The 27,769-nt window shown below is 49.2% G+C and overlaps 1 protein-coding gene across 4 annotated transcripts in view; it reads left to right on the top strand.

The window, feature by feature from the left end:
* klc1b (kinesin light chain 1b) overlaps positions 1-25,872 on the top strand; it is a 30,372-nt gene extending 4,500 nt beyond the window's left edge. The window contains exons 1-17 of one of the 4 annotated variants that reach the window (XM_007898297.2): positions 497-610; positions 7,631-7,890; positions 8,595-8,825; positions 9,404-9,482; positions 9,965-10,193; positions 10,919-11,006; positions 11,417-11,518; positions 13,182-13,355; positions 14,312-14,411; positions 15,934-15,986; positions 17,254-17,321; positions 17,949-18,057; positions 19,134-19,142; positions 19,289-19,435; positions 22,828-22,952; positions 23,698-23,755; positions 24,274-25,872. In XM_007898297.2, coding sequence (XP_007896488.1) covers positions 7,642-7,890; positions 8,595-8,825; positions 9,404-9,482; positions 9,965-10,193; positions 10,919-11,006; positions 11,417-11,518; positions 13,182-13,355; positions 14,312-14,411; positions 15,934-15,986; positions 17,254-17,321; positions 17,949-18,057; positions 19,134-19,142; positions 19,289-19,435; positions 22,828-22,952; positions 23,698-23,755; positions 24,274-24,357 — 1,905 coding nt within the window. In that variant the 5' untranslated portion in view covers positions 497-610; positions 7,631-7,641 and the 3' untranslated portion in view covers positions 24,358-25,872. Of the gene's footprint in view, positions 1-496; positions 611-7,630; positions 7,891-8,594; positions 8,826-9,403; positions 9,483-9,964; positions 10,194-10,918; positions 11,007-11,416; positions 11,519-13,181; positions 13,356-14,311; positions 14,412-15,933; positions 15,987-17,253; positions 17,322-17,948; positions 18,058-19,133; positions 19,143-19,288; positions 19,436-20,259; positions 22,243-22,827; positions 22,953-23,697; positions 23,756-24,273 lie in introns of those variants that run through there. The other 3 variants (XM_042333240.1, XM_042333241.1, XM_042333239.1) reach the window with 3 other exon arrangements.
* Positions 25,873-27,769: the final 1,897 nt, after the last annotated feature.

Below are 27,769 nucleotides of genomic sequence, written 5' to 3'. Positions count from 1 at the left end.
GGGATATATTAAAGATACCACAGCACACTGGAAAAGAGAAGGGAATCGAGGGGATTAGGAGGGGTGGAGGCTCACGCGGTGCGGACTAGTTGGGCCGCGCGGTCTGTCTCTGTGCTGTGATGTTCTGTGTAATTCTCTCAGTGACCGAGCCAACAAAATTCCAGGTAACATCGCTAATTCATCTCCCATTGCTGTGTGTGCAAATCAGCTGCAATATTTGCCTACAGAGATAGTTACTACACTGGACAGTAATCACTGTGAAGCAAGCGCAGCGCTTTCGAGGTGTTTTGAATGTGAGGAGGGGCAAAGCTCTGTGTTGTTCGGGCTACTGGGGGTGTGCGGCAGCTGCAGGGGGTGTGACAGTCAGTCAGACAGACAGACAGACAGACAGCCTCTGCTCTGTGATGCTCTCGGTGCTGTTCACACCCAGTTGTGCTGTGGGGGCCGCTGATTGGTTTCCTCACTGCAGCATCTGTGCGAGGCTGTGGGGGGGGGGGAGGAGGGGGGTGGAGGCTGAGGCACACGGTGGAGGGTGGGGGCAGGTGCCTTGGTTTGGGCTCCTCTCTGGCCCCGATGGGGAGAGCGGACACACGCTGAGGACAGGCGGGAGGTAGGAAGCCTTTGTCCTGGAGACTGCAGACGTGCCGATGTGGTCTCACCTGTTTCTCTGCGACAACCTTTGTCAAAGGCACACACACACACACACACACGCGGGCCGGGCAGGGCAGGGCAGGGCAGGTGCCGGGGCTTAAGCTGACGCTGTGCGCGATTCACAAGCCTCAGCCTGTTTGTATTTCGCCCCCGGGATCAAAGTGCTCTGCTATTTTTCTCACTGTGAATCGCCGATGTGCTGAGACGTGGGAGTGTAGAAGCCGGGCCTCTCGGCTTATGTATCCAGCTCGCCGCTCCCGCTCCAGGACCATCTGCAGCCCCAGACTCCAGGTTTTGTAACTGCTTGCAGGTTTTTATACCCATCCCCGACACCATAAAAGAAATAACCCTTGAATTTAGCTCTTTTAAATGTAGAGCTTTTCGCGTCTTATCGACGACTCGAAGCGCTTCACGGAGTAGACTGTAGGGGTGAAAGGCGGCAGCCAATTGCGCACAGCCCCGTCCCTGAGAACGTTCATTCCTGGCTCTCGTGGCGAGTCCTTGCGATCCCAGGCTCTGACGCCGACACCTTCCGTCCTCTGAATAATGTTTGACAATCGGAAAATCCGCCTGGAGTTCAGAACTAATTCTACACAATGTACGATGTGTGAGAATGCAAATCAGACTGCAGAGTAAGAGAAAGTCTTCAGAGAACAGGGACATAATAAGAACAAGAGTAATCCTTGTATTTCATATAGCGCCTTATCACATCTTTGAGATGTCTGAAAGCGCTTCACCGAATATACTGTAAAGTAGATTGACTGTATATTTTGCGGGCAAAACCCAGCAGCCAATTGCTACAACAGTGTCCCACAAACAGCCGTGAATTGAGTGACCACATTTTTTTTTTTTTGAAGGGATTATTACCCTCCAGACAGTGATCCCCCAATTGACTAACAACCGGGTTCCTTCTTACTGCTGGGTAAACAGAGGTGTGTGCAGCGAGGAACCTTGCCTATGCTTTCACCCATCTGGGAATCAAACCCAGGTCCTCTTGCTTGCGAGGCAAGTGCTCGAGCCATTGCACTACAGGACTCTACATATACAGAGTTCAAGAGGGGTTGGTATTAGGGAGGGAGGGATGGATGTGAAGCTTAGTGTGAGGGAGAGGTTGCGTCTGGCTCCTCCCGCTGCTAGATCAGAGCTCCACCTGGCTCAGTGGTAGCGCTCTCGCCTCTGAGTCAAAGGGTTGCGGATTCAAGCCGAACATCGGGACTTTGAGCTTGTAGTTTAGGCTGATACGCCAATGAGCACTGCATTGTTAGAGGTGGATGCAGGCTCACACAACAGCAAGGTGCCCACCCTCCCACCCATCAAGCCAGACCTTCTTCTTCGGCTGCACCTTCGGTCACCCTCCCTGCCTCCACCCCTCCTGATTCCAACCCCCAGCTCAGGTCCAAATCCTTGACTGTCCAGTGCTTTGGGACATCCTCCCAATGTGAAAGTGCTGCATAAATGTAATTTGATATTGCTGTTGTTTAAAAATAAAATCTTAAATGTGACACAGCATCTTTCACGTTGGGAGGATATCTCAAAATGCATCACAGTATACCCTATAAAGTGTTTTAGGTGAACGTGGCAGTGAATTTGCGTACAGTGATGTCCATGGAACAGCTATGAAGTGAGTGACCAATTTTATCTGGAGGGTTATTAGCCAGGACACCAGGAGTAAGAAATTCCCTTCTGTTTTTCAATAGTGCCATGAGATCTTTAATGTCCACCAGAACATACACAGGCGGAACCTCATTTAATGTCTCATCTGTAGGACGGCACCTTCAGCAATTCAGCACTCCCCCAGCACTGTGCTGAAGTGTCAGCTTAGACGGTGAACTCAAAGTCCCATTGTGGGGCTTCAACCCACAACTTTCTGACTCGGAGGTGAGAGCTCTGAGCTGGGCCAACACCCAAAGGAGGCTCAGACCCACACAGGCTTTAATCTGCTATCAGCAGTGCCTTAGAGTGGATCTGCAGGTCACAGGTTTTCTGGTTGTTGTCGATGGTTACACTTTTGCTGGGATCAACCTAAGTCAACCTCATGGGCTTGAGATCAGGTTACTAGGATTCTATGAACTTGGGATCAAGGAGAATATCAGCCAGTGCACCAGAGAAATTCTCCATTCTAGCAGATACTGTCTGAGGACTTGAATGTCCACTTGAACTGTTGTACAGGGAGAGGAATATGAACAAAATCAACTCTGATCCCTCCTGGTGAGATGTGCTGAGTGCCCCTCTTGTAGGCCAATAAGTCACGATTGCATTGTCTGTACATCACAGCTCAGCTTTCTACGATCCTGCCATCTCCTGAGTCCTGAAGTTAGTTCTTTGGGGTCTTTGTCTTAGAATGGAAATTCACCTGAACCATCAAATTATACAGCACAGAAGGAGGCCATTTGGCCCATCCTGTCTGTGCCGGCGCTTTGAAAAGAGCTATCCAAATCAATCCTATCCTACTCCTCCGCTCTCTCTCCATAGTTCTGCAAACTTGTCCTCCCCAAATAATTATCTGCTTCTCTCTTAAAAGTTGTTATCGAATCAGCTTCCCCCACCCTTTCAGGCAATGCGTTCCAGATCCGAACAACTCGCTGTGTGAAAAAGTTTCTCCTCACCTCCCCTCTATTTCTTTTAACAATTATTTTAAATTGGTGTCCTTGGGTTACCGACCCACCTGCCAGTGGAAATAATTTCTCCTTGTTCACCCTATTGAATCCCCTCATAATTTTGAAAACTTCAAGTCTCCCTTTAACTTTCTCTGCTCCAAGGAGAATAATCCTAGCTTCTCTCGCCCCTCCTGATAACTGAAGACCCTCATTCCTGGTACCATCCTGGTAAATCTCCTTGGTACCCTCTCCAATGCCTTGACATCCTTCCTAAAGTGTGGTGCCCAGAACTGAACACTGTCTCTAGCTGAAGCCTAACCAGTGTTTTATAAAGGTTCATCATAACTTTCTGACTTTTGTATTCTCTGCCCCTATTTATAAAGCCTAATATCCTGTATTTTTTTAACAGCTTTATCTACCTGTCCTGCTACCTTCAAAGACTTACTTATATGAAGCCCCGGGTCTCTCTGTTCCTTCACCCCCTTTAAGATTGTACCATGTATCTTATACTGGATTTCTTAATTCTTCCTCTCAAAATGCATACTTCGCATTTCTCCGCATTAAATTTCATCTGCCACGTGTCCGCCCATTTTACCAGTCTGTCTATGGCCATTTGCAGTCTGCTACTATCCTCCTCACTGTTTACTACTTTTCCTAGCTTGGTATCATCAGCAAGCTTGGAAATTGTACTCTCTATATCCAAGTCATTTATATAAATCAAAAACAGCAGTGGTCCCAATACTGGCCCCTGGGGGACACCACTGCACATTTCCCTCCAGTCAGAAAAACAACCGTTCACTCTGCTTTTTGACTCGCAGCCAGTTCGGATTATAGTCTCTAGAAGTTTCCCCACTACTGATGTTAGGTTGACTGGCCTATGGTTCTTGGGTTTATCCTTCTGCCCCTTTTTGTACAGGGGAGTAACATTTGCAACCCTCCAGTCCCCTGGCACCACCCCAGTGTCCAAGGAGGATTGAAAGATTGTGGCCAGAGCCTCCGTTATTTCCACCCTTACCTCCCTCAGTAACCTAGGATGCATCCCGTCCAGACCAGGTAACTTATTTACCTTTTTCGACAACCTTTTTCGACCTCCTCTTGGTTTATTCTTATCTTATCCAATTTCTCTACCCTCTGATACTGTGGCATTGGCTGCATCCTCTTTTGTGAAAACAGATGCAACTTACTCATTCAGCCATGTTCTCTGCCTCCACAAGAAGATTTCCTCTCTGGTCCCGAATTGGACCCACCCTACCTTTGACTAACCTTTTATTCTTTATATGCTTATAAAATACCTTAGGGTTCGCTTTTATGTTACAGCTAAACTTTTCTCATACAATCTCTTTGCCCCTCTTATTTCCTTTTTCAGTTCTCCTCTGTACTTTCTAGATTCCATTTGATTATCTTCTATATTTTGGACCTGACATTTACCATAAGCCTCCTTTTTCTGTTTTATTTTAATCCCAATTTCCTTATTCATCCAGGGAGATTTGGATGCCCTACCTTTCCCATTGTGTGAATGTATTTGTTCTATCCCTGAACTGTCTCCTCCTTGAAGGCTTCCCATTGCTTGTTAGATGTTTTACATGCTAATCTTTCTTTCCAGTCCACCTTGGCTAGGTCCCTTTTTAACTCATTGAAACTAGCCCTCTTCCAGTTGAGTATCTTCATCTTTGATTGCTCCTTGTCCTTTTCCATAAGTACTTTAAACCTAATGATGCTGTGATCACTATTGACCAGATGCTCTCCTACTGAAACCTGCTCCACTTGTCCCACTTCATTCCCCAGAACTGGGCAAAGCACTGCTTCCTTCCTCGCTGGGCCGGAAACATATTGATCCAGAAAGTTATCCTGCACACATTTCAGGAATCCTTCCCCCTCCTTGCCCTTTACACTGTTATTTTGCCAGTCTATGTTAAGATAATTGGAGTCCCCCATTATCACTGCTCTATTGGTTTTGCATCTTTCTGGTATCTGCTTGCCGATTTGCTCGTCTTATCTCCTTCCCATTATTTGGTGGTTTATAGTATACACCTAACAGAGTAACAGCTCCTTTTCTGCTCCTTAACTCTAACCAAATAGATTCTGCTCTTGGACCCTCTAGCATACCGTAACCGTGTCTTTAATCAATATTGTCAGCATCCCACCTCCTTTTTTTCCTTCCCTATCCCTCCTAAATACATTGTAGCCAGGAATATTCAGCTCCCATTCCTGCCCTTGTTTGAGCCAGGTCTCCGTTATTGCCACTACATCTTGAGCATTTCTCACACCATGTCTCCAGGCATGCATTCATGTGTTTGATCCCGCTGTTTTGATACTCACGTGCATGAGGCACTGGGAGTAATCCAGAGATCACCACCTTTGAGGTTCTACTCTTTAGTTTTTTTCCCTAGATTCTGATACTCTCCGTGTAGGATCTCAGCCCTTTTTTTCCCTATGTGATGGATCCAAAAATGGACCACGACTTCCAGATATTCCCCTTCCCTCAGTAGACATTTTGCACCCGTTCTGTGATGTGTTCAGTGCTGGCCCCAGCGAGGCAACATACCATGCGAGAGCCCCGTCTTTGGTTGTACAAAAGCCTATCTACTCCTTTCACCATTGTGTCCCCAGTGACAATTGCGTTGACACTCTTCTCTGTGTCCCCCCCTGTGCATCCATTTGCTTTTGACTCCTCTCCCCAGAGGTGTCATCACCCTGACCGGTATTCAGTACAGTGAAGACATATAGCCAGGGCTTGGAATCCACCTGGATTGTTGTGCAGAGAGATAAGCAGCTGCTGCTCAAGCTCTGCACCTCAGCAAGTACTGGGAACCATCGCTCAGTGGATAGAAATGTGTGTCCGTGCTGTGGGGAGGAAGATGGTGGCATTTCATTATGAGCTGTGCTGCTCACCAGGAAGTTCGCATTGGAGTTCCTGATATCTGCCATCTGCGTTGAGAGGGCTCAAAAGCCATGCTTTTTTCATGTCAAATAACCAACCAGTGACTATCCTCTGGGGAGGGGTTAAGTGGGGTGAGATGTTTGACAGTGGAATGTTCGAATCAAGTCAACCCTCTGTGGCGGTCTTGGTAGTCTGATTCCTGAGCAAGGTAGGTCCACTCCGCAGCACTGCTGATGGCAGACCAGCCAGTCTGGCTCATCAGCGGGACTTCATGGGGCACTGGGGACAGAGATGCTTCCCAACCAACTCCTGTTAACCCTTCGAGCCCATGTTTTACCAGCGAGGGAAAAGCAGCAGGAAGCTTGCCAAACAGTGCTCTCAATGGCAAACCGGGTGTTTTTAGCTGGTTAGACTCAAGCAGTTGACCCATCACACACTCTGCGGTTACCAAGCCTTGTCTGCGGTTACCAATGGAATTAGGTAAACAGCATGCATCCCTCCAGGGAGAGATGTGCGTTCCATTCCAAACAAACAGAAATTTCCACGTGTAAGTTGCATATGTGGTACTCAGTTAGTTTTGCATGTTTTAGACAAACGGTCGACAAAAACATAAATTTCCAGATGATTTAGAATTGTGGAAAAACTCATAAATTTAGGCTTAATTTGGAAGCTTTTTTTAAAAGAATTGCAGAAAACAGGATCCAAATTCTGTTCAATCTTAAATTTGAAGGAAATCCAAACGAAGGCGAAGTGAGTGACACTTTTCTGGCTTCTAACTTGCAGCGATCACAACCAACTGAATAGCCAATTGATTGTTACATAGAATCTATGGCGAAACCTTGGCCAAGTTTCCTTACTCCACACAGAGCCTAATAATAATCCCTCCAAAACAAAACAATAATAAATTGGTAATTTTCAATCTACGACTGTTTGTGGGACATTGCTGTGCGCAATTGGCTGCCGCGTTCGCCCACAAACATACAGTCAATTCACTTTACACTGTGTTCTGTGAAGCGCTTTGGGACGTCCTCCCGACGTGAAAAGCGCTATATCAAATGCAAGGATTATTATTATAAAGTGTAGTGACTGTCTATTTTGTGGACAACCAATTTGTGCATTGCAGTGCACGAAATGAACAAACAACCGCGAAATGAATGACCAATTTCATTTGGGGGAATATTGGCCAGGGCACTGGAAGAGAGAGACTACCTTTTCTTTATCAATATTGCTCGGGATCTTTAATGTCCACCTGAACAGGCAGACGGGACTTTGGTTTAACGTCTCATCTGAACAATGGTGCCTTCAACAACAAAGCCTAAGCACTACAATAGTTTCGCTGTTCTTCTGCTTGTTCGCCTTTTCAATGATTCTATTAGTTCAGCCTTAGTAGCCTAACATCCCTGAAATTCCTTCTAACTTCTTGCCTGATTCCTCTGCTTGCTTTCCTGAGTCTGTGCCCGCATTGATTGACTGACCTGCTGCTGTACCTCCTCTCTGCCAGGCCCCGAGAACATGTCCACCATGGTTTACCCGCGGGAGGAGAAGCTGGAGAAACTGAGCCAGGAGGAGATCATCTCCAACACCAGGATTGTTATCCAGGGGCTCGAGGCCCTGAAGAATGAGCACCACTCCATCCTCCACAGCCTCCTGGAGACCATCCGCTGCCTCAAGAAGGATGAGGAGGCCAATCTGGTGCATGAGAAGTCCAACCTCATCAGGAAGTCGGTGGAGATGATCGAGCTGGGACTGGGGGAGGCTCAGGTAGGTAGTACCAGCCCTGGGGGGATGGGTGGCACAGGTAGATATGCCAGAGCTGAGGGTGGGTGCCACAGGGAGGATGTGCGAGGCTGGGTGCCATAGTGTGGAGGTGCCAGCCCCGGGGGCTGGGTGCCACAGGGAGGATGTGCCAGGCTGGGTGCCACAGGGAGGATGTGCCAGGCCGGATGGGTGGATGGCACAGCGAGAGAGTGTTAGCCCTGTGGGTAGAGGTGCCATTCCTTGGCAGCGGTTGACACGGGTAGAAGGTGCCAGCCCTGGTGGGTGGTGGCACAGGAAGAGGTGCCATACCTGGGATGGTGTGTAGCAGAGGGAGGAGGTGCCAGGCCAGGTGGGTGGGTGGATGGCACAGGGAGAGGTGCCAGACCTGGGGGGAGTAGGTGGATGGGTAGCACAGGGACAGGTGGGTGGGTGAATTGACACAAGGAGTGGGGTGCTCGTCCTGGTGGGTGGGTGGCTCAGGGAGAGTTCCAGCTTGGTAGGGTGTGCAAAGAGGGACTCAGCATGGCACCCTCACAGCATATGTGGGCTGCACTGATGTTGAACCTCCTCACCCCCACCCCTCCAGAACCAAAGGCAGATAATAATAGTAATGCTTGCGTTTGGTAAAGCGCCTTATCACCTGTTATCAAAGCACTTTACAGGATATGTTGTAAGGTGAAGTGACTGTTTATTTTGTGGGTGTAAAGGTGATGATGGCGCTGTCGAACCACCTGAGCGCGGTGGAGTCTGAGAAGCAGAAGCTGAGGGCACAGGTGCGGCGGCTGTGCCAGGAGAACCAGTGGCTGCGGGATGAGTTGGCCAATACCCAGCAGAAGCTGCAGCACAGTGAGCAGACTGTGGCCCAGCTCGAGGAGGAGAAGAAGCACCTGGAGTTCATGAACCAGCTCAAGAAATATGACGAGGACGTCTCGCCCTCTGTGAGTCTACCTCGCTCTGTCTGTAATAATAATAATAATCCTCGCATCCTACCTCAAACGGAACCGCACACCCGCGCGCCATAATGCTTTCCGCGCCCTCACTCCTGAGGGGGTGTCACATCAGCGTCATGGCGCACTGAGCGGGGGGAGCTGAGAGAGGAAAGAGAGATGAGAAGCCGTCATCGCATGCTCATTTATAGAACCTTGAAGCAGCACATGGAGTGCTCCAGGTGAGGCAATCGAGGGAACCCAAGTCCCGACCCGTCATGTACACTTACTGGCTGCAATGCCCAAGGACACACGCGCAGTACAGAACAGTGAACAAGTACAGGTGGTGAGGATTTGACAAGATAACTTATGCAAGTTTGACATAACTCATACTTTTCATCAGTCAGATTAAATGAGTGACCCCAATTAATACAATTTATATGAGGTTTACTGTAGAAGTGACGAGCTGGTGTGTTGTCAATTAATGATTCTTCCCTCCTCCCAGCGTTGTTCTCTAGCTCTGCGGTGAATCGTCCCCGCTCGGGCCCAGGGATTTTCTTTTCTCCTCATATCTCCTTTCCTACAAACAGGAAGAAAAAGATGGTGACACGTCCAAAGATTCACTGGATGATCTCTTCCCCAATGATGAGGAGGAAACCGGGCAAGGCAGTGAGTCTGGGGGCAGGGGTCCTGTAGCTGTGACCGTGGGTTGGGGAGTCTGGGGTGGCTATGGGTCTGGGGTTTGGGAGTTACTGTGACTGACTGTGAGTCTGGGGGTTACTGTGACTGACTGTGGGTCTGGGGGTTACTGTGACTGACTGTGGGTCTGGAGGTTACTGTGACTGACTGTGGGTCTGGGGGTTACTGTGACTGACTGTGGGTCTGGGGGTTACTGTGACTGACTGTGGCTCTGGGGGTTACTGTGACTGACTGTGGGTCTGGGGGTTACTGTGACTGACTGTGGGTCTGGGGGTTACTGTGACTGACTGTGGGTTTGGGGGTTACTGTGACTGACTGTGGGTCTGGGGGTTACTGTGACTGACTGTGGGTCTAGGGGTTACTGTGACTGACTGTGGGTCTGGGGGTTACTGTGACTGACTGTGGGTTGGATTCTCTGCTGGGTCTCACGCAGGGATGTTGCTCTGTTTCAGTGTCCCATCAGCACAACAGCAGTGCTGTGGCTGCTGCCCAGCAGGGAGGCTATGAGATCCCGGCCCGGCTCCGCACGCTGCACAACCTGGTGATCCAGTACGCCTCGCAGGGCCGCTATGAGGTGGCGGTGCCACTGTGTAAACAGGCCCTGGAGGACCTGGAGAAGACATCTGGCCATGACCACCCTGACGTGGCCACCATGCTCAACATTCTGGCTCTCGTCTACAGGTCAGTCTGGCTCGCATCGCTGGCACTGACCTCTTGCTGTCCCCTTACCCTGGAATAATAATAATAGGCTTTGCATTTGATGTAGCGCCTTATCACGCTGTCAAGAAGTCTTAGTGCTTCACAGGATTTACTGTAAAGTGCAGTGACTGTGTATTTTGTGGGTGAAACAGTGGCAAACCAATTTGTCCCACAAACAGACATGGAGTGAGTGACCAATTTTATTTGGGGGATTGTCGGCCTGGACACCAGGAAAGAGAAACTTTCTTCTCATTTCTAATAGTGCCATAGCATCTTTGATATCCACCTACACAGGTGGTTTAACGTCCCATCTGAAGGACGACACGTCCAACAATGCAACACTCTCCCAGCACTGCATTGGGAGTGTCAGCTTAGACTATGTGATTCCAAGTCCCGACATGGGGCTTGAACCCACAACCTTCTGACTCAGAGGCGATATGGGAATGGGAAAGAAGCCAGCGTTCCCGGTTTGCTGTGCACAACTGGAAATGAGGCACCGGAAGACGCGTTCCCCAATAGAGAAGAGGGAAGGAAATGAACACCTTCAGGAGGGCACACTGGAGTAAATGAAAAGACATTTTCCTCCTGTCGCTGATTATACCGAGTGATGCGTTGCACCCCCCACCCCCCACCCCCACCCCCTTCCCTTGGTCTGGGCAGTGTGACTGTTTGGCTGGAGACTGATTCGCTCCCGTTCCCTTCTACAGAGACCAGAATAAGTACAAAGAGGCGGCACACCTGCTGAACGACGCTCTGTCCATCAGAGAGAAGACCCTGGGCAGAGACCATCCCGCGGTCAGTCTCGCTCACCGGCAGCTCCACACAGTGGGGGTGGGGGGCACCGCGACGGGTGGGGAGGACGTGGGCCAGGTGTTGTGGGAGTGGGGGCATGCTAAAGGAGCAAGTGGAGGAGGGTGGCTTCGCAGTGACTCTGTCTGGATACTGAATCGAATGGAGCTAGAGGGGCAGCCTGGGGCAGTTAGGGGAGGGGTTCGGGCCGGGAGGGGATCAGCCCAGAATGATGGGATGGGTGGGGGGGTGGGGGGTGCAGGCCGGAGGAGAGGTCAGGCTGAGGTGGTGGGGGGGCGTATCATGCTGACAGGGAGAGGTCAGGCTGAGCGGTGGGATCAGGCTGGGGGAGGAGAGTAGTTAGGAGGGGTTGCTGTGTGAGATTTACCCATGTGTCTGTTCTCTCTCGCATGCAGGTGGCAGCAACGCTCAATAACCTGGCTGTGCTGTACGGGAAACGAGGCAAATACAAGGAGGCTGAGCCGCTGTGCAAAAGAGCGCTGGAGATCCGGGAGAAGGTGAGTGGGGCAAGGGGTTAGAGAGAGGGGGACTGTGGGGGGTGTGAACCCATCCTGTCTCCCTCTGGGCTCCTGTTTGACAGCATGTGGGGCAGGGATTGGGGTTACAGATTAAATCTGATGTGTGTCTTTCCTCCGTCATCCACCTCAGTGGGACCGCACTCGAGTCCTACCTCACGAACCGCTAAGAGTGCACCTGCACAAACGGTTTCTCCTCCCACTCTCACCCGGTTACCTGCGGGGTACCCCAAGGATCCATCCTTGGCCCCCTCCTCTTTCTGATCTATATGCTCCTCTTGGGGATGTCATCCGCAACATGGGGTACATTTCCACATGTATTGCGGATGACACCCAATTCTGTTTTTCCATCTCACTTTGCGACCCCCAGTCCCCTGATGTTCTGTCAGCCTGCCTGGAGCTGGGTGAGCGCAAATTTCCTTCAGCTGAACATTGACAAGATGGAAGCCATACTCTTTGGCTCTCATCAAAGTCTAAAATCACACGGTTCTCACCTCCTCCACCTACCCGACCTCCCCCTAAAACTCTCCGAACCCGTACGCAACCTAGACGTCAGGTTCGACCCCCAATTATCCTTCCTCCCCCACATCCGATCCCTCACCAGCACCGCTTTCTTTCACCTCCGATGCATCGCCCGTCTCCGCCAATACCTCTCTCCAAAAGCCTCTGAAACCCTGGTCCATGCCTTTGTCACCTCTCAGCTGGACTATTCAAATGCCCTCTTCGCCAGTCTCTCCTCCACTACCATCCATAAAATCCAGGTCATACAAAACTCTGCCGCCCGCATTTTTACCCGCACCAAACTCCTCTCCCCGATTACCCCAGTCTTTGCCAGACTGCACTGGCTGCCTGTCACAGAGAGGATCGACTTCAAGATCCTCACCCTTGTATTCAAATTCCTCCACTCCTCTGCACCCCCCTACCTCTCTGACCTCTCTCCTCAAAACAGTACCCGTTGCCTTTGTTCCTCCGGGTTTGGCCTCCTCCTCATCCCCCGAGTCCTCCGCTCCACCCTCGGCAGCCGTGCCTTCAGCCACTACGCCCCGAGGCTCTGGAACTCCCTTCCTCACTCCCTTCGCCTCGCCCCCTCTCTTCCTCGGTCTTGGCTGAAGACCTTTCTTTTCGATCGTGCCTTTGGTCCCCCTCCCCCTGGCTCGGCCCCGGGATCTGTTACTGTGAAGCGCTATGAGACTCCGTCCAGCATGGAGGGCGCTATATAAATCCAAGTGGTTGTTGTGTGTGGGGAGGCGCGGCTTTCAAAATAATATGGGTATTTTGAGGAGAAAATGGCCACTGGCTGGCAAGTTGGTCGCTGGCTGGTTAGTCGATTGGTGGATCGCTTTCTGGGTGTAATAATCCCTCCAAAAAAGAATGTGATCCCTCAATCCACGAATGTTTGTGGGACACTGCTGTGCGCAATTGGCTGCCTCGTTTCACCCACAAAATAAGGCGATAAGGTGCTGTATCAAATGCAAGGATTATTATTATTCGCGAGCTGGATGGCTTACGTTCACTCTGGGTATTGGAGGCCATTACGCCAGCGAGTTCTTCTTGAGCGGGGTGAACCCGAGCTGTGCGTACAGGCGCTTTGAGTGTGCTCAGGCTGCGCTGACTGGCGCTGGATGCTTCTCGTTTCCCCCCGCAGGTACTGGGCAAAGACCACCCCGACGTGGCCAAGCAGCTGAACAACCTGGCGTTGCTGTGCCAGAATCAGGGCAAGTACGAGGAGGTGGAGTATTACTACCGGCGGGCGCTGGAAATCTACGAGTCCCGGCTCGGGCCTGACGACCCCAACGTGGCCAAAACCAAGAACAACCTGGTGAGATTTGAGCAGTGTCCCCTCCCCTTAAATTAGCTCAACTCCAATAACTCATTAGTGAAGCTCCTATTTTGCCACCGAGGTTATACAGATGGATGTCAGATGAGGAGGTGACCAGGTCTGGACTTTGATGGCCTTTGGTTGAATACTGACAATCAATATCAGGGCTCACAAGAATGGGTGCATGAGGAGAGATGGCACACACCTCTGTGGAATCCTTTCTCTCTCTCTCTCTCTCTCTGGAGGGGAGGAGACCCGAGCAACCCTACACAGTGTGTCACAGCGGTCTCTGGTGTGTCCGCGATGCAGTGGGGCCAGGCTGGTCTTGTTTCTGAATCAAAAGCTTGTGGGTTTAAGCCCATTTCGAGACTTTGAACTCAGGCTGACACCCTAGTGTGGCGTTATAGGAAAGAGAAGGCAGTTTCTCTAGAGCTTTGGGATCTCTAACATCCACTTGAACAGGAGGACGGGACCTTGGTTTAACATCTCATTTGACAGTGTGGTTCATCTCAGTCCTACATTGGAGTGTAAGTTTAGACAGATCTCAAAATCCTGACGGGTGGTTTGAATGCATGGCCTCTGGCTTGGCAGCTATTGACTAAGACAGGCTGATACTTGGCCAACAATCCTTGAGATTAAAAAAAACAATCAAATCATTCACATCATGGCTGTTTGTGGGATGTTGCTGTGCGCAAATTTGTTGCCGTGTATACCTACAAACACAGTCACTCGCCTTAAGGGAAAAACAAGGACATTTAAAAGTGACATGGTATAATATTAAATGCATGGTTTATCATGATAAATCCTGTCATTCACTTGATGCCTATGTCCGGGACCTTGCTGTGAGCAAAATGCTATATTTGTTCCCTACACTTTCAGTAATTTTACACGCTCTCAAAGATGTTTTGATATACACACACTGTATCAAATCCTTTTCCTCTTTTCCTGTTTGACAGGCCTCGTGCTACCTGAAGCAGGGCAAGTACAAGGACGCGGAGGCCTTGTACAAGGAGATCCTGACCCGGGCCCACGAGAAGGAGTTTGGCTGTGTGGATGGTATGTTACTGACTAGCCTGTGCACCCCAGGGACTGGTCCGTTTCTCTGTCCAGGGAGAAAACCACTCAGTAGTGCATTCCTCTGGGTAGAGCAACACATTGCAGCACTTCCGAGCTCATTGCACACACAGGCTCCACAATCCTCATCCTTGCCCCTCACTGTCAGTCCAGGCTCTGTCCTTAAACCCGCCTTCCTCAGCCTCTGGGGAGGAGGTTGTGGATTCGAGCCCCTCATCAGGACTCCCGGTCCGGGACATTCCAGCTCAGTGTGGCCAGAGGTGTTGCCATTCAGATGAAGCCTTAAACTGCAGTCCGATAAAATCCATTCATGCCTTGCACCTAGATATCTGTGAACTGTTTGCCCCCTCTGGTTGGCTAACTCGGGCTTGCTGCATGACTCCCGGCCTGTCCGTTCCCCATTCCATCTCGTCTGTCCCCCATTCCGGGCCTTTAACTCCGCCTTATCCGTAAATCTGCCGCCCACATTCTCACCCGCGTACCCATCACCCAGTCCTGGCCAGCCTCCAACTGTCTTCCAGTGGATTCGATTTCAAAGTCCTCATCTACACATCCATTCACCCCCTAGTACCTCTCTACCTCTCTGATCTTCTCCTGCTTGTCCCCTCCAATCGGCTAATTCGGGCTCCCCTCTCCCCCCACCCCCCCCCCCCTGATCTATCTGTCCATCTGTACCTCTCGGTCTTGCCTCAATATCCTTCTTCAAGACCTGGGGTAAAACTACCTCTTCAACCGCATCCATAGTTTCTTATCCCTCTTCTCCGCTTCCAGGGTTTAATTCTTAGGATGAAACTGTAGGCAAGTTACCTTACTCCACATGCCTTTGTTTACCGAGCAGTAAGTTGGAACCCGGTTGTTGGTCGATTGGTGGATCGCTTTCCTTGAGTAACAATGTGGAGTCCTGTAGCTCAGTGGTTAGAGCACTCGCCTCTCAAGAGAGAGACCTGGGTTTGATTCCCAGTAGGACAAAACCTTGGGCAAGTTTCCTTACTTCACACGCCTAATAATAATCCCTCAAGAAAAAAAACACAATAATAAAATTGGTCACTCAATCCATGACTGTTTGTGGGACACTGCTGTGCGCAATTGGCTGCCGTGTTTAGCCCACAAATATATAGTCAATTCACTTTACAGTACATTCTGTGAAGCGCTTTGAGACATCTCGAAGACATGAAAAGCAACAACAACAACATTCCATTTATATAGCGCTTTTCATGTCGGGAGGATGTCCCAAGCGCTGGACAGTTGGGTCAGGACTCTAACCCCAACCCTAAGCACTATATCAAATGCAAGGATTATTATTATCCCTTCAAAAAATTAAGTAAGTAATTTGGTCACTCAATTCACGATTGTTTGTGGGACACTGATGTGCACAATTGGCTGCCGCTGATATACAGTCCACTTTACAATATATTCTGTGAAGCGCTTTGAAACGTGATAAGGCACAAATAATGGGGAGTGGGTAGTAGCTACAGCAATGACATGCTGACTTGACTGTTTCCAGGTGAAAATAAACCAATCTGGATGCACGCTGAGGAGCGAGAGGAGCTGAGCAAGGTAAGGTCACCTGTGTGTCTGCCCGCTCTACATGGGCTGTCTAGCCTTTCTCATCCACACCCCCCAAAAGGGGGAAGGGTCAGTAACTAGAGGGCATCAACTTAAGGCAGTCACCAACAACATCAGCAGAGAGAGAGGCCAGAAGAGCTTTTTAATTATTTTTAAATTACATTTTTTTTTAGGACATGGAATGTCCGGCCAAAAACCCTGGACCCAAGCAGGATGCCTGATAGCTTTAAATGTGAAATTATAGAAAGGGTGTTTGGCAATGGAGTGAGACTAAACAGATCACAGAATCATAGAAATTTACAGCACAGAAGGAGGTCATTCAGCCTGTCCAGTCCGCCCTGGCTCTCGGAGCAGGTGGTATTTTCAACCCACTGCCCTGCCCCATCCCCACGCCCCTTCAAGCTTCTATTCTTCATGGGCCCACCTATGTGGGTAGGGGAACGACGGGTGAGTGGAGAGAGGAGCTGTGAATTTGAACATAGGGGTATCAGTTTAAACAAGGAGCAGGTCAGTGTCCACTCCCATCCTTGTTCTGTGCTGAGGTACTGATGTCAGTCAGGGTGACAACAACAGCAATAACAAATTACATTTATACAGCGCCTTTCATCTTGGAGGACGTCCCAAGGCACTGGCCAATTAAGGGTTTGCATCCGAGCTGCGGGTTGGAATCAAGAGGGTTGGAGGGGAGAGGAGGTGGGAGGGTGACCAAAAGCACGATCAAAGAGGAAGGTCTTGGAGACGGGCCTTGAAGGGCCAAGGGAGGGGGCGAGGCGGTGGAATTTGGGGATGGAGTTCCAGAGGTTGGGGGCAGAAAAGCTGAAGGCCTGCCAATAGTGAAGCAGGCAGTGCGTGGGACATGGAAAGAGTGGACAGGTGTTAATAGATCACAGAGCACGGTGGAGCACGACTGTGGAGGGCTTTAAAAGCGAGGACGAGGATTTTAAACTCTATTCTCTGGGGGTTGGGGGGGTGCCAGTGGAGCCGGGTGAAGATGGGGGTGATCAGCTGGAGCTTGGTGTGGGAGAGGACACAAGCCTCGATAGTACTAGATAATCTGTAGTTTGTGGAGGGAATATTTGGGGAGTCCGGTGAGCAGGGAGAGTGTGCAGTGGGTGCTCGCTCACTAGCGGGTAAGATAACGGAGGCGAGTGCCGTGAATCCCGCTTCATGACACAGCAAGAGAGAGGGAGGGGAGTGGGTCATGCAACCGAGCAGAGCGGGCTCCACGTGGCGTGACTTGAGTGTTGCTACTTTGCAGGGAAGACACAAGGACAGCGCCCCATATGCAGAATACGGCGGCTGGTACAAGGCTTGCAAGGTTAACAGGTAAGTGACCGCATGCCAGAGTTTTACTCTACCTAAACAACCAACTGACACCTTACAACATATAGTCTGATATAAAATATGTGCACAAAATCTGTTCCACTCTCTTGCACACACACACGCGCACAAACAGAGCACAGAAACCTGCAGGGGAGGCAGGAATGTTAATAATAATAATAATCCTTGCATTTGATATAGCGCTTTTCACGTCTTCTAGACGTCTCAAAGCGCTTTACAGATATACTGTAAAGTGAATTGATTGTACACTCGTGGGCGAAACGCAGCAGCCAATTGCGCACAGCAACGTCCCACAAACAGTCATGGATTGAGTGACCAAATTACTATTATTTTTAATTTTTTTTGTTTGTTTCTTGAGGGATTATTAACAGGCGTATGGAGTAAGGAAACTTGCCCAAGGTTTCGTCCTGCCGGGAATTGAATCCAGGTTTCTCGCTTGCGAGGCGAGTGCTCTAACCACTGAGCTACAGGACTCCGCAATTAATTAAAACAATTAAATGTTGGGGAAGAATAGAAGGAGCTTTACTCTGCCTCTAACCCATGCTGTCACTGACCTGGGAGTGTGGACGAGAGTCTCTTGCCTGTGAGGTTGTTGATTCTGGTGCTTTTCAGCCCCACAGTGAACACTACGCTGCGAAACCTGGGTGCTCTGTACCGGCGCCAGGGGAAGCTGGAGGCCGCGGAGACGCTGGAGGAGTGTGCGACACGATCCCGCAAACAGGTGAGCAGCAGCCTGACCGGGCGCTGAGCGCCCAGAGAGCCCCCCACCCCCCCCAAAAAAAACACACTGACTACTGACAGCTACGATAGCCCACAGCAACACACACACTGACAGCACCGATAGCCCACAGCAACACACACACTGACAGCATTGATAGCCCACAGCAACACACACACTGACAGCATTGATAGCCCACAGCAACACACACACTGACAGCACCGATAGCCTACAGCAACACACACACACTGACAGCACCGATAGCCCACAGCAACACACACACTGACAGCAATGATAGCCTACAGCAACACACACACACTGACAGCACCGATAGCCTACAGCAACACACACACACTGACAGCACCGATAGCCTACAGCAACACACACACACTGACAGCACCGATAGCCCACAGCAACACACACACACTGACAGCACCGATAGCCCACAGCAACACACACACACTGACAGCACCGATAGCCCACAGCAACACACACACACTGACAGCACCGATAGCCCACAGCAACACACACACACTGACAGCACCGATAGCCCACAGCAACACACACACACTGACAGCACCGATAGCCTACAGCAACACACACACTGACAGCACCGATAGCCTACAGCAACACACACACACTGACAGCATTGGTAGCCCACAGCAACACACACACACTGACAGCATTGGTAGCCCACAGCAACACAACACACACTGACAGCATTGATAGCCCACAGCAACACACACACACTGACAGCATTGATAGCCCACAGCAACACACACACTGACAGCACTGATAGCCTACAGCAACATGCACGTACACACTGAGAGCACCGATAGCCCACAACACCCCCCGACCCCCACATACATACACACACATTGACTACTGACAGCACTGATAGCCCACAGCAACACACGCGCTAACTACTGACGGCACCGAGGGACCCCACACTCACACACACACACGTTTTCATCATCACTGTGGAGAGTTATCACCATTAGCTGTCTCGCTCTGCGAGCACAATGTGACGCTTTGTACTGACTCCAATGTCTCTTTCTTTTTGTCCTTCGCTGCCCTAGAGCACCTCTGTAAGTCATGTTTATTCACTTTCCTACAATTTAACTTGACATGGTGTAACATCAATGTGGATTCTAAATGATACAGTGATTTCTGGCTGCAAGATCTAGGTTATACTGTGTATGTCTCTCTCTCTCTCTCTCTCTCTATCTCTCAGGGTCTGGACCCCATCAACCAGACTAAAGTGGTGGAGATCTTGAAAGATGGTGAGACCCCTGAGCGGAGACGGAACCAGGGGCTGGTCAAGTACGAGGGGAGCTCGGAGGGGGGTGAGGAAGTGAGCATGGCCGTGGAGTGGACTGGGGTGAGTCGCGGTTTCCACTGCCGCTAACATCCAACTGTGGCCTTTTAACTGTTTGAACCATTTATACTTCATGTTCATTGTACAGTCGAACTTCACTATAACACGTCCCCTCCTCGGGGATGGCAGGACAGATTGTTATATTAGGATGTTCACTGTAACAGGGTTTGGTCATTTAGCTACATCAGAAAAATGAAGAAACAACCCATTTGAATTGAACATCATGTTAATGTTTCAGTGTTCTTGTAATAGGGCTGATTTCCATTCGAAAAAATCTGGTCTTGACGTTGGGGTAGTTAAAACTGGGGATTCATTAAAAGCAGGGTTCGTTATAGGGAAGGTGTCTTGGTGGTCGCAAGAACATTTGTACGGTTGGAGTGGGGGGTGACGGAGAGGGCTGAGCGGAGGGTCTGGTGGGTGGGGGTGGGGGGGAGGAGGGTAGCAAATTCTCTACCATCCAAATGGCTACTCAAGACAAAATACCAGAGCGCACATGTATTATTGGCCCATCAGCAACAGTTCCACTCACACCGTGCTCAGCTCGTGCTCTGTCCCTCTTTGTTTTCTCTGTCTCTTCTTCCAGTTCTTTTTTTTTTCCCTCTTCCTCCCTTAGTTTATTGTTTTTGTCTTTCAGGTCATTTCTTTCAGCCTTGGGCACTCTCTGTCTCTCCGTGCCTCTTTGGCGCTCTTTACTGTCGGAATCCACACTCTTGCTTGTGCCCTATCTTTGTCTGCCCTTGCGCTCTGTGTCTGTCTGTGTCTCAGCTCCGCACCTTGTGATTCATTCACCTGACTCTCTTTTCCCTCTCCTTTTTTCTGTCTGCTAGGCTTAAATGCCACCTACGACCGTCCTGTGTCCAAGAGCGAGGATATGTACGTGGCTTTACCTTCCAGCGACCCTCCCTCTACCATTCCTGCCTGTCTGCGGTGATCTCCTCTCCATCACTACTAAACTAAAGAAGGGACATCTTACCTCTCCTGTGTACTGAGAAATTGTCAGCAGCGCTCTGTAACCCTGCGTTGTAATCACTTTAAACCTACTCTGTCCCTTGTCCTGACCTCAAATAGTCCCTTCTCATCCATATAATCTTTCCCCGCACTCACTTCCCCACAGCTCACTCCCTGATGGAAAGGGTCGTTTGTGTCAGTTTTTGTGTCAGGGATTTGAACTGAGAGCAGCTTCTGCTATTTGCAAATGGCGGTGGGGAACGTGAGCTGAGAGTATGTACGCAGAGACCTTTATCCATCTCTTGTCCTATCTGTGTGTGTTGCTGAAACGTGAAGCGCGTTCAGTTATTGTGTGCCGGTCGGTGTGTTCAGAGCTGTATCACAGCACAGATAGAGGCCATTCAGCCTTTCGTCCCTGTGCTCATGCTCGCTCCCCACTGGGGTCATCAAACCTCTACTCTTTCCCTGTGCCGCTCAGTATCATTTTTCCTCAAGTATTTATCCAGTTCTCTTTTAAATGTTGTTACAGACTCGTCAGCCATTAGTGGTAAAGCAGACCCCACTCTTAACGACCTCTGTTTAAAAAAAAAATAATTCTAATGTCTTCTTTCTTGCCTGCTGATATTCCTCAGTAACACCCTATTGTCTATATTCCCTACTGTCACTGACTCGCTGCTCAGTGGAGATGTTTTAATTTACTTTTATTCAAAGCATTACTTAGCAGCTTGAGAACCCGTTAAATTTCCCCCGTTAATCCTCCAGTCTCTCCAGGTAACTGTAAACTGTTGGTCATGGGGGGTGTCTGTGAAATTCAGAACTCAGCTGGTGAATGGGAAATGTACAGATGTCTTACCAGTCTTGCCGTTCCCACAGCCTGTGACGTTCAGAGTAGATTTTAGTCACATCTAACATTTTATAGATTTTAGCATTATGTATCGAGTCCTAGTGCCCTGTGTTTATTATTCAGTGATAGATTGTTGTTCGGGCAGTTTGAAACCAGGTGTGATGCAGCCCTGCCCAACAGGCTATGGACAGCAGTATCTCAGCTCAACTCAGTGCAGTACTCACTGGTGTACCCAATGTGTCACCAGTACGAGGGCTGTCAGAGTCTCAGTTGGTCCTGTGTTACGGTGGTGGAGGAGTCATATCACCTCCCGAGAGAAGACCCCCCCCCCCCAGGTGCTTGGGAATCCCTTCCTTCTCCTGTCTAAACTGCTAAATATTGAATTACTTTTCCCACTCGTACACCTGCTGCCGCCGTAACTGTGCTCACAGAGCTGCCTTGCAGGACCCCATATCGAATGAGATGAGCGCAGCCCCTACCCTCTCTTTCCCGTTCCTTCACCCGCCTCCTCCCACTTAGTCGAGTGTGTTGTGTTGTAGCCCTGAGCTGGTGCAGTGAGAGTGGCACAGAGCTGTGTCACTTTACCCACCTGGTATCAGGGCATCGTTACAGTGCCTGGGAATCAGGCCTTCTCTCACAGATGCTGCCTCTCCTGATTCCCTATTGCTCTCTCTCTCTTATCTCTCTCCATTCATCTCCTTTCTCATTCACTGTTTGTTCTTTCTTACTCGCTCGCTAACTCTTGCTCTATCTGTGTGTGTGTGTGTGTGTGTGTTTCTCTCTTTCTCTCTCCCTCTCTCTGGCTGTGTCTCTGTCTCTCTCCCTCTCTCTCATACACACTCTTTACTCCGTTTGTCTATATGTCTCTCTGAGGTTGGGAACTGTGGATGGATTGATTATTTTCTCTGCACTCCCTCTTTGTAGCTGTTTTTTTTCTCTGTTTTTCATTTTTTATTTTTGAATTGCTGTAACAAAAAAATTAATATCTAATAAATGTTGTCTCTGGATGGAACTCTGAGCTGGTGTGGATTCTCCTCTGCTTCACCCTGACTCTTACTGCTACACATGGGCGCGGGTGGGTGGGGGACAGACAGTGACACCATGTTGACCGGTGCTGCAGGGGATTAGTAATAAATAATACTTGTATTTGATATAGCGACTCATCATGTCCTCAAGATATCTCAAAGCGCTTCACAGGATGCCTGTTATTTGTTATGCGACAGACAGTTTGCACACAGCAATGTCCCACAAATAGCCATAGTCTGAATCACTGTTAATATCTGGGGGATTGTTGGCGAGGACACCAGGATAGAGAAACTCACTTCTCTTTTCCAATAGCGCCACAGGATCTTTAATGTCCACCTGAACAGACAGACGGAACCTCAGTTTAACATTTCTTCCAAAGGACGGCACCTCCGACAATGCCCCCCAAGCACTGCACTGGAGAATCAGCTTAGACTGAGTTCAAAGTCCTATCGTAGACCTTGAGCCTACAACTGTCTGACTCGGCGGCAAGAGTGGGAGCAACTGAGCCAGATTGATACCCCTTATTGAACCCCAGGGCTGGCACGGGATTCACTGCTTTCTGCCTCTTTCTCTGCAGGACGGTTCGGGAACTCTCCAGCGCAGCGGCTCCTTTGGCAGAATCCGGGACGTTCTGCGCCGCAGCAGTGAGATGCTGGTGAAGAAACTGCAGGGAAACGGTCCCCCAGAGCCCCGGAACCCAAGGTATAATGTGGAGGATTCTCACCCCAAATTTAATCAGCCAAGTGTCTGACATAAAAACCAATCACCGTGCTTAAGCTTAACCAAACCATATATATGTCACCTACACATGAACATTTGCCTATGTCTGGAATGGAACGTACACTCTCTCCCTGGAGGGATGTATCCTGATTACCTAATTCCGGAGAGTATTAGGCACAGGTTGGGATACCCAAGGATTGGTGACTCCAGAGTGTGCGTTGGGGTAACTGCTGGAGTCTAACCAGCTAAAACCACAATTGGCATTGAGAGCGCTGAGAGCAAGCTTTCTCATAGCTTGTCCAGTACAGTACACCCTACACATGAGGGCTTTAACCCGGAGAGTTAATGGAAGCTGAGTCCCTGCCCCCAATGACAAATGCTGCGGACCTACCTGGCTCAGGAACCGAACTAGAGACCATCACCCATTCTATTGCCAAGCATGTCATCCCGGAGTTAGTTCAGCTCCAAGGAGACCCTGCTTACCCCCCCACCCCTAATCCCCACCCCCCACCCACCCGCCCGAAGAAAAGTCACAAGTTGGTTACTTGACATCTGACAAGCTTGAGTTTGAGCCTTCACTTGTGGATATGACAATGACTAAAATAATAATCCTTACATTTGACATAGCACCTCTCATGTCAGCAGGACATCTCAAAGCGCTTCACAAGATTTACTGTAAAGTGTAGTGACTGTGTTTTGTAAATGAAACATATCCTCTGTTTTTCAGTATGAAGCGAGCAGCATCACTGAATTACTTGAACCGAATGGGAACTGATTCATTCCAGGTAGGAATCTCCACCCAGAGCTTCTCTCTCACACTTGCACTCCCTCACATGCACTCACACTTATACTCCCTCGCACACACACACGCACCACACACTCGCACTCCCTCACACACACACTCTCGCGAACTTCCACATACACACTCTCGCACTCCCTCCCACACATTCGCACTCGCAGTCCCTTCTCAGGCGCTCGCAGTCCTCTCTTGTTACACAATCTTTCTTTGTGTCTTATACACACACACATATGCGAGCCCTTTGTCATATGCGCCGCTCTCTGTTTCTCACGCACGCCCACGATTTCTTGTCATGTACGCATACGCGCATGCACACACATGCATGCTTTCACTAACTTTTGCTCACGTATATACGTGTACACTCACTTATTCACGTACTCTCACACAGCACACATATTCACTCATACTCGCTAGCACTCATATACACACTCACACACACTCACTCATTCACACACTCTCTCTCACGTACTTGCACATGAACTTGTATCTTTTTTTCTTCCTAAGGGATCTAAAAGTAACCTGACAGAATCTCGTGGTCTGAGCGCCAGCAACGTGGATCTGTCCCACTGCAGCCCTCTCTTGGGCTGACACCAGGATGTGAGTGTGGGGCAGGACAGTTCACTGGTGTCAGGGTACAGGGCCGCTCATCTGCTGGTGTAGAACCTCTACCCCATTTACAGTGCATCTCAGGAGTGTTTCACCGTGGAGGCAGTTTCATTTCCTGCTACGATCTGAACATGAACCAATGTGAACTATTAATGACTAATTTAAACTCTCTCTTGGTGCTGCAGTTCTGCCCAGAGTAGCTCTGGATAGTTCAGCAGGTCTCCCATCAGCTACTGAACTTCCTCTTGCTGCCACGCACACTTGCTGGGTGTTTCTCCCACCACCTCACACTCTCACTGGGTTTTCTCTCCCACTGCCTCGCACATTCACTGGCTTTCTCTCCCACTGCCTTGGGCACTCACTGGCTTTCTCTCCCACCACCTCGCACACTCACTGGCTTTCTCTCCCACTGCCTCGCACGCTCACTTGCTATCCCTTCCACCACCTCACACACTCACTGGGTATCCCTCCCACCACCTCATATTCCCACTGGCTTTCTCTCCCTTAGCCTCGCACGCTCCCAGGACTCGCAAGTGAAGAAGGCCCTTTGGCCCATTTTGATTTCAGGCTACCAGTTCTCTATTGTCTTTCCACCGCAGCATTAAGCTTCCTAAATGTGTCCCAGATTTCTAGCCTCAGCCACCTTATCTGGTAACCTGTTCCAGACATTAATTCCCCTCTGTGTAAAGAAATGCTTCTAGTGCCTGTCCTAAACCTGCCTGAACCTGCGCCCCCTTATTGCCTTGCAGCATCTGAATATATTCTACATTTATTTTCCCAATTGCAATTAACAATTTCTGTATCTTTCTATATATATGTCTGTGTCAACTCCTCAGCTGATCTCTGCTCCTCTGTTCCCCCTCCATTTAGCTTCATTTCATTGTTTCCCCACCTTCCCGATGCAGTTTCCAGCCAGGGTTTCTCCTGCCCCCTGTTAGATGTAATACTTTTAGCTGCAGGAAAGCAGACACAGCCTCACCCCTTGCGTCTACAACAGCAGATGCTTGGTGCGTGCCCGCTATGATCCATCTCATCAGGTACTGCAGGAACTAGACATCTTGTCATGTTACACACCGCCCTGCCCGGCACTCATTCCACACTACTCTGGCGTAACCTCACATTTTTTGAACACTACCTTGGTGTATGCACAGGCTGTGACTTGTTTCACACTGCCGTGGCCTGCACACACTTGTTTTTTTACTAATCTGGCATATGGATGATCTGACACTTGTTACGCCGTCATCTCACACTTATCCCGCTGGGCACACAATTGCTCACTTGTTTCATTCTGCCTTGCCCTAGGTATGTTTATTTTACACAACACTGGTGCGTACACTCCTGTTTTACACTATCCTGGTGCATGCACACTTCAATTTACACTACCCTGGTTTATATAAAAATCATTCTTTGCACATGTGCAGTTCAGTCTTTGGGTGTACGGGTGATTTTCTGAATTAAGATTCTTTTGAATTACAAAATAAATTAAAGCTGAATTAATATTTTTAAAAGTGACTTTCTCTGATGATTCAGATATTAATAGTTCTATTTTTGACCCCTTTGCTCACCTTGAGCCTGGTTCAGTTGGTCATAATCTCGCCTCTTGAGTCAGAAGGTTGAGAGTTCAAGCACCACATTGAGGCTTCATAATAATAATAAAAATCATTGCATTTGATATACACCTTACCATGTCGTTGAGATGTCTCTAAGCGCTTCACAGAATATACTGTAAAGTGAAATGACTGTATTTTGTAGGCAATACTTGGAAGCTAATTGTACACTGCAGTGTCCCACAAACATTCATGGATTGAGTGACCAAATTATTATTATTTTTAATGGATTATTATCCCTGGAAACGCCAATCAACTAACAACTGGGTTCCTACTTACTGCTTGGTAAACAGGCGTGTGGAGTAAGGAAACTTGACTAGGGTTTTGCCCTGCCCGGGAGTCTAGCTTGGCACATTGTTTCAGCGGTGGGGGAATGTGGCATTGTTGAATGAGATGATGAACCGAGATCTTGTCCTGTCTATTCAGGAAGACGTTAAAGAACCCGTTGGATTATTATTATTATTGCACGATTTGAAAGAGAAGGGAGTTTCAGGAGACGGGTAGCAAGTCTGTATCAGCTGAGCAACGATAAGAGTGGAGTGGGGTATGAACAGAGAGGCTAAGGAGTAGCTAGGATGTTGAAGAGATTTGTAGTGAGTCTGAGGATCTTGAAATTAATTGTTTCAGAGATGGGAGCCTGGCGAGGATTGAGGTGTAGAGTTTGGTATGGGTGAAGAAGAGGGAGGCACAGTATTGTATGAATTGGACCTTGAGGATGATGGAACTGAGGAGACTAGCAAGGAGTGTGTTTGAGAAATTGGAACCGGCGTTCTTCATGCTCTGTGTGCCATTCTGCAGTGTGGTCCCTTTGCCCACTAGGAGATTGATCTGTAGTCCGTATGATAGCATCAACCAATCTCCAACCTCTCCGATACCAGCTTCTGCCATTCAGAGATCCCTGCTGTAAGGATCTCTTCCCCTCCCTCCCCCCTGCCATTTTTTAAACAAAAACCTTCCATCTGATATTCTGTCAAACTGCTGTGAAACATTTCACGAGGAATTGTAGTCAAGTGAAGTGAAAAACATTGCAAGAAGGTCCCTATGAAATAACCAATTCTCTTTTCCAGTAATACAATTGACATTATCTCGCATCTTTCAAGTTGGAAGGGCATGTCAAAATGTTTTATACAGTTGGCTAGGCAGTTGGGGGGTGGTGGGAGGTAGTGGTGGATAAAAAAGATGATCAAAAGTGTGGTTAAAGAGGCAAGCAGGTTTTGAAAGTGGGTTGGGAGAAGGTGCATTGGCAGGACTCCAGCATGGAGTTACAGAAAGCAAAAACAGAATAGCTAAAAGCTCAGTATGGTGAGGGGGGGCCATGAAACAGGCTACTGTTCAATTGAGAGGAGGGAGCAACTAGGTCGGTAGGGTGGGGTGACATTGGAGGGATTTTGAAAGTGAGGATGCTGGATCTTTCATATGCCAAAACACATTGTTTTGATTGTGCCTTTGGTCACTTTTCCCCCAACCGCATCTCCAGCAATGTGGATCACGTCGAGACGTCCTCTTGATGCGAAAGGCGCTATGCTATATAAATGCAAATTGTATTGAATCAACTAGAATAATAGGCAGTTGGAATCTGGGATGCTGTGCTAACCCCAGCGATGCACAACTATTCTGTGAAGTATTCAGCACAGGTTGCTAAGGAGAATGAATGCCTATCCTTCCAAGTCCTGGCGAGGAGTCAGGCTGCCTGGGCTCTGAAGCACATGGCTCAGGAACCACTGCACAGTTGCAACACTGTGGAGTCCTGTTGTGTAGTAGTTAGTGCGCTCGCCTCGCAAGCCAGA

Source organism: Callorhinchus milii, unplaced genomic scaffold (assembly GCF_018977255.1).
Source record: "Callorhinchus milii isolate IMCB2004 unplaced genomic scaffold, IMCB_Cmil_1.0 Scaffold3, whole genome shotgun sequence".
Classification (NCBI taxonomy): Eukaryota; Metazoa; Chordata; class Chondrichthyes; order Chimaeriformes; family Callorhinchidae; genus Callorhinchus; species Callorhinchus milii.
The sequence above is the reverse complement of the archived record's forward strand: the minus strand, read 5'-3'. Positions and strand labels throughout refer to the sequence as shown.